This window comes from Symphalangus syndactylus, chromosome 6, assembly GCF_028878055.3.
Source record: "Symphalangus syndactylus isolate Jambi chromosome 6, NHGRI_mSymSyn1-v2.1_pri, whole genome shotgun sequence".
NCBI classification, from domain to species: domain Eukaryota; kingdom Metazoa; phylum Chordata; class Mammalia; order Primates; family Hylobatidae; genus Symphalangus; species Symphalangus syndactylus.
Window position 1 is genome coordinate 70,882,224 of NC_072428.2, and position 5,808 is coordinate 70,888,031.

Below are 5,808 nucleotides of genomic sequence, written 5' to 3' on the forward strand. Positions count from 1 at the left end.
AAATGAGGCAGTCCTAGCACTTCCCTCCAGAACCAGTCACTCCCGGTCTGACGTTAGAGCATGTGAATTAAGAGTGACAATTTTTTCTACTAGCTTCTGTGAATAAAGTGTTCTACAGTCAGCCAGCACTAAACTCACTAGAAAGGAGGAGGGAGGAGCATGGAGCCAATAATCTAGAATTACCTCAGTGTGCAGAGGCTGTCCCTTGGCTGCACTTGGGAAAAGCAGTGTGAAACATCATGTGCCTCTTTCTTTTCAAGCTCTCTCCTGACAGTCTCCTGGCAACACTAGAGACCTCAAAACTATGGAGATCAGAATTTCAATAGCTTTGTCATCTCAGCATTGACCACTCCTGAGACCCGAGCTTCCTCCTGGGATCAGGAAATGGAGTTCGTGATGTTCGTTGGAAAATACGATTTATGAATGCAGGAGGGCCGTGCTGGGCCCCTCTGCCTGCTTCTCTCCCTGCTGTCAGCAGTGACCAGGTCTCCGGTGTGGAGCGAGTCTGTTGTGGGTGAAACAGAATCTCCTGGGGTAAGGCCAGACCCCAGGCCTGAAAAGGACAAAAGGATATCATCAATATTTATTACTAGAAACAGTATTTTAAATAAAAGGTCTTCAGGCAAGTGTATTAAAACTGCCTTGGATACAAGGGGCCCTATCACTTGTAAAACTTGGCAAATTGGATAATAATTAAAAATACAAAATTACACAGAAAATACCCTTTAATAAATTGAGTTTTTTTTTAATTGAGACAGAGTTTGGCTCTTGTTGCCCAGGCCAGAGTGCAATGGCGCGATCTTGGCTCCCTGCCACCTCTGCCTCCGGGTTCAAGCGATTCTCCTGCCTCAGCTTCTCGAGTAGCTGGGATTATAGGCATGTGCCACCATGCTTGGCTAATTTTGTATTTTTAGTAGAGACGGGGTTTCTCCGTGTTGGTCAGGCTACTCTCAGACTCCCAACCTCAGGTGATCCGCCAGCCTCGGCCTCCCAAAGCGCTGGGATTAAGGGCGTGAGCCACGGCTCCCGGCCTCATAAATTGATTTTTAAACAAATCTTAATTGAGGTTCTCTAAAGGGAGACTTTTAGGCAACATGCCCGCTATGTGTACTGATGGCTAGGGTGGCTGGTGTCAGGCGAATCCATGTGGCTCCCCCAGCCCATTCCTGGGAGCATCCTAGAAAGACAGCATGGAAACACGTGGCCTGGTGGTCCCAGGAGCGGCCATGGTGCCCAGCCCCGCCGCCTCACCCTGTCCTCGAACCCCGTGTCAAGCACCCGCAGACTCTCACGTCCTCTTCTTCCAGGGCGGCGGGAGCTTCTCCTGCACCTTGGCCTGGTGCTTATTCTATGCCTCCTCAGCTTCCGGTTTCTCCTCCTTGGCCACCTTGTAGGGGAACTTGGGTATCCGCAGGTGGCCATTGTCCTTGGTGCTGCCCTTCTGCGCTGGCCTCGCGGGCTGGAAGGTGGGCGCCGGCGCCTTGCTGAGGCGGACCCGGGGCACCACCATGCCCGCCTGCAAGCTGCTCCGCCGCAGGCGCTGAAGGGGCAGAAGGTTGGCGTTCCGCTGGGCGGGGTAGGCGGAGCCCCAGGATACCAGCAGCAGGGCAGGTGGGAGGCCTGCTCTTGGGGAGTCCTCCCGGGAGCCTGCGGCGGCTGTGCAGGACCACTTGTGCTGCTCTGCGCCCTCCGCTTCGTCCGCCTCCTGCGCCTACCTCCCCACCCCGAGGCGCGCCGCCACAATTTCCTGAGCCGCCAGGATTTCCTGCACCGCCAGCCGCCTCTTCCCCATGCACAGGGAGCTCTAGGGGCACACGGTCTGGTACGTGAGGGCCACGACAGGGCTGTTAGAGGCTCGTGGTCATCCTGACCATGTGATCCAGGGCGCCCAGGTCCTCCGGGCCACGCACGGAGCGCGGCGTCAGTACAGACAGCTCACAGTCCCTGAGCCTCTGCAGTCAGTTCTTCTATCCCTCAGGCTTCCGCGCCCTCTGGTGGATTGGAGGCAGCTCAAGCTGGTACTTTTCCCCCAACTAATGAAACTGGCAGAGCTTTGACTGTTTTAGCTTGGCAGGAAACCCAAATGAGGAATGCTGTCTATCAGAATAGACTGGCCTTGGACTACTTGCTAGCAGCTGAAGGAGGAGTTTGTGGAAAACTTAACTTAACCAGTTGCTGCCTACAAATAGATGATCAAGGACAGGCGATTGAAAACATAGTCAGGGACATGACACAGGTGGCACATGTGCCTGTATAGGTTTGGCACGAGTTTAATCCTGAGTCTTTATTTGGAAAATGGTTTCCAGCTATAGGAGGATTTAAAACCCTCATTGTAGGTGTATTGCTAGTGATAGGAACTTGCTTCCTGCTCCCCTGTGTGTTACCCTTGCTTTTTCAAATGATAAAAGGTTTTGTTGCTACTTTGGTTCATCAGAAAACTTCTGCACACTTATATTTTATGAATCACTATCGCTCTATCTCACAAAGAGACTCAGAAAGTGAGGATGAGAGTGAGAACTCCAACTAAAAAGTGAAAATTCTCAAAGGGGGGAAATATGGTATGAGACCACCACTTCTCCTGTTGTCCTTCCCAGTTTCTCCCCAACCTCCCCTTTTCCCTAGTTTATAAGACAGGAGAAAATGGAGAAAGCAAAAAGTTGGAAAGAAAAAGAAGTAAGATAAATAGCTAGATGACCTTGTCGCCACCACCTGGCCCTGGTGGTTGAAATAATAATAATAATATTAACCCCTGACCAAAACTACTGGTGTTATCTGTAAATTCCAGACATTGTATGAGAAAGCACTGTAAAACTTTTTGTACTGTTAGCTGATGTATGTAGCTCCCAGTCACATTCCTCACACTTACTTGATCTATTGTGACTTTTTCACATAGACCCCTTAGAGTTGTAAGCCCTTAAAAGGGCTAGGAATTTCTTTTTCGGGGAGCTCGGCTCTTAAGTCACGAGTCTGCCGATGCTCCCGGCCGAATAAAAAAACCTCTTCCTTCTTTAATCCGGTGTCTGAGGAGTTTTGTCTGTGACTCATCCTGCTACAATAGGACTGAGGAGAGAAGCCATTTCTCTTACTGTCTCCTGTCTCTGAAGAGGAGGAGGAAGTAAAAGTTGAAAACAGGAATGAAGTCAGTGGCAAGACCAGCTGGTGCCACTGATGACCAGGCCTGAGTTTAAAAGATTAACCCCCCCCACCAACTCTAACCACATGTGCTCTCAGTCCATCACAACCCTTTCACGTGGAACCCCTTAGAGTTGTAAGCCCTTAAAAGGGCCAGGAACTCTGTCTCCGGAGAAGCTCAGCTCTGAAGACGCGAGTCTGTCCATGCTGCTGACTCATCCTGTTACAGGACAAGGGAACTATTAGGAAAATAATTATAAGAGCGTGGTCATGGAAAGTAAGTAGCTCTTCTATAATAGGGGAAGTAGCATCTTGAAGGCCTAATAGAATTGGATGAGCCATTAAGGCATACAAGATCTAACCTATAATTTAACTTTGACAAAGTTATGTAATGATTTTACTAATATCTTATGGAGAAAGTCATAGAGGTTATGGGACTGGCTTGAAACCAGTTTTTGGAGGCGAGATTCCTTCCTTTTTTGTCCTGAGTTTAACGTAGATTTGTTCTTCGAATGTGTGATCCATGTGGTGTACAGCCATAAATTCATTCTAAATTAGATGATTATTCAGTTGTTAGAACTTTTACTTTTGGAGCAAAGATTTCTCGGATTATAAAGATTGTTAATATAACTGCTGTTATTGAAATAAATGAGCCTACAGATGAGAGAATATTTCACGTGGTGTACGCATCAGGATAATCGGAGTAATGTCGAGGTATACCAGATAGGCCAAGGAAGTGCTGTGGGATAAAGGTTAGATTTGTACCTATAAATACAATGGTGAAGTGGATTTTAGCATAGGCTTGATTAAGTCTGTAACCTGAAAACAAGGAGAATCAGTGGACAAAGCCTCCTATGATGCCGAATATTGCTCCTCTTGATAGGACCTAGTGGAAATGGGCTACAAAGTAATATGTATCATGTAAGACAATATCTAGTGATGAATTAGCTAGCACAATGCTGGTTAGACCTCCTACTGTGAAAAAGAAAATGAATCCTAGGGCTCAGAGTATTGTGGGTGATCATATGATGTTACCGCCGTGCAGTGTAGCTAATCAGCTAAACACTTTAATGCCAGTACAGATAGCAATAATTACAGTGGCAGAGGTGAAACATGCTCGCGTGTTTACGCCTATTCCTACTGTAAATATGTGATGGGCCCATACAATAAACTCTAGGAAGCTAATTGATATTGTGGTTCATACTATACCCATATACCCAAAGGGCTCCTATTTTGTCCAGAGTAATAAGTTATGATATGGGAGATTATCCTGAAGCCTGGTAGGATAAGGATATAGACTTCAGGGTGACAAAAGAATCAGAATAAATGTTGATATAAGAGAGGGCCACCCCTGCCAGCGGGGTCAAAAAAGGTAGTGTTAAGGTTAGGGTCAGTTAATAGTATGGTAATGCTGGTGGCTAGGACTGGGAGAGAAAGGAGGGGAAGGACTGCGGTAATGAGAAGTTATCAGACGAAGAGGGGTGTTTGATACTGGGATATGGCTGGGGGTTTTATGTTAATAATTGTGGTAATAAAGTGAATGGCCCCTCGAGTAGAAGAAACACCTACCTGCCAAGTGGAGAGAAAAGATAGTAAGATCCACAGAGGCCCCTGCATGAGTCAGGCTTCCTGCTAAAGGGGGATAAACTGTTCAGCCGGTTCGAGCGCCGGCTTCTGCTGTTGCAGATGCAAGTAGAAGTAGGAAGGAGGGTGGGAGAAGTTGGAAGCTTATATTATTTATCTGGGGAAATGCCATATTGGGTGCACTAACTATCAGAGGGACTAGTCAGTTGCCGAAGCCTCCAATTATAATTGGTATAACTATAAAGAAGATTATAATGAATGCTTGGGCAGTAGCAATAACATTATGGATCTGATCGTCTCCTAGCAGAGTTCCTGGTTGGCCTAATTCTGCTCGAATTAGAAGGCTTAAGGCAGTGACCACTATCGCTACTCAAGCACCGAATAGTAGATACCATGTTCCGGTATCTTTGTGGTTAGTTGGAAACAATCAACGATTGATTAACATAAGTTGGGCCAGGCGGGGAGGTGGGGGGGGTGGGGGTGGCGGTTGTAAAATGGCTGAATAACCATTAGACTGTAAATCTAAAGACACAGGTTTTACCAGCCCTGAGGTGATTTCTCATGTTGAATTGCAAAATCAAAGGAGCAGCTTCAATCCTGTCTGGGCTTCTCCTGCCATTTTTCCCCCAATGGGAGAAGTAGATTGAAGCCAGTTGATTAAGGTGTTTGGCTGTTAAATTAATTTTGGTGGGTTTGAATTCTACCAGTCTAGTAAGGGCTTAGCTTTGCATTCAATTGATGCAGAATGGAGTCTTGCAGTCCTTAGGTCTGTTACAGAAATTAAGTGTCATTTACTTACTAAGGGCTTTGAAGGCTCTTGGTCTTATTTAACGTAAATTTCTAAATCATATTTAGTATTAATGGAGAGATGGGTAAGAGGAGGATGAAAAAATGGTAAGTGGGGTGAGGAGTAGTATGGGTTTTGCTTTTTTGAGCTGTCATTTTCATGTTATTCAATGTGGGGAATATTGTCGCTGAGATGGAATAAATTAGGCATATATAAAAGCATAGGTTGAGTAGACTTATAACAGCAATAATTGTTGGGGCAATAAGACTTGGTTTTTTGTAAATTCTTGAATAATTAGTCATTTA

General features: G+C 46.2%; 1 protein-coding gene across 1 annotated transcript; it reads right to left on the minus strand.

The window, feature by feature from the left end:
* Positions 1–249: 249 nt before the first annotated feature.
* LOC134737064 (uncharacterized) lies at positions 250–3,351 on the minus strand. Its single transcript, XM_063642386.1, has 3 exons — positions 3,294–3,351; positions 1,252–1,934; positions 250–553 (listed from the first exon to the last, which is right to left on the minus strand). The coding sequence occupies exons 1-3, from the start codon at positions 3,349–3,351 to the stop codon at positions 332–334; spliced, it is 963 nt and encodes a 320-aa protein (XP_063498456.1). The 3' UTR covers positions 250–331.
* Between the last annotated feature and the right edge of the window lie 2,457 nt (positions 3,352–5,808).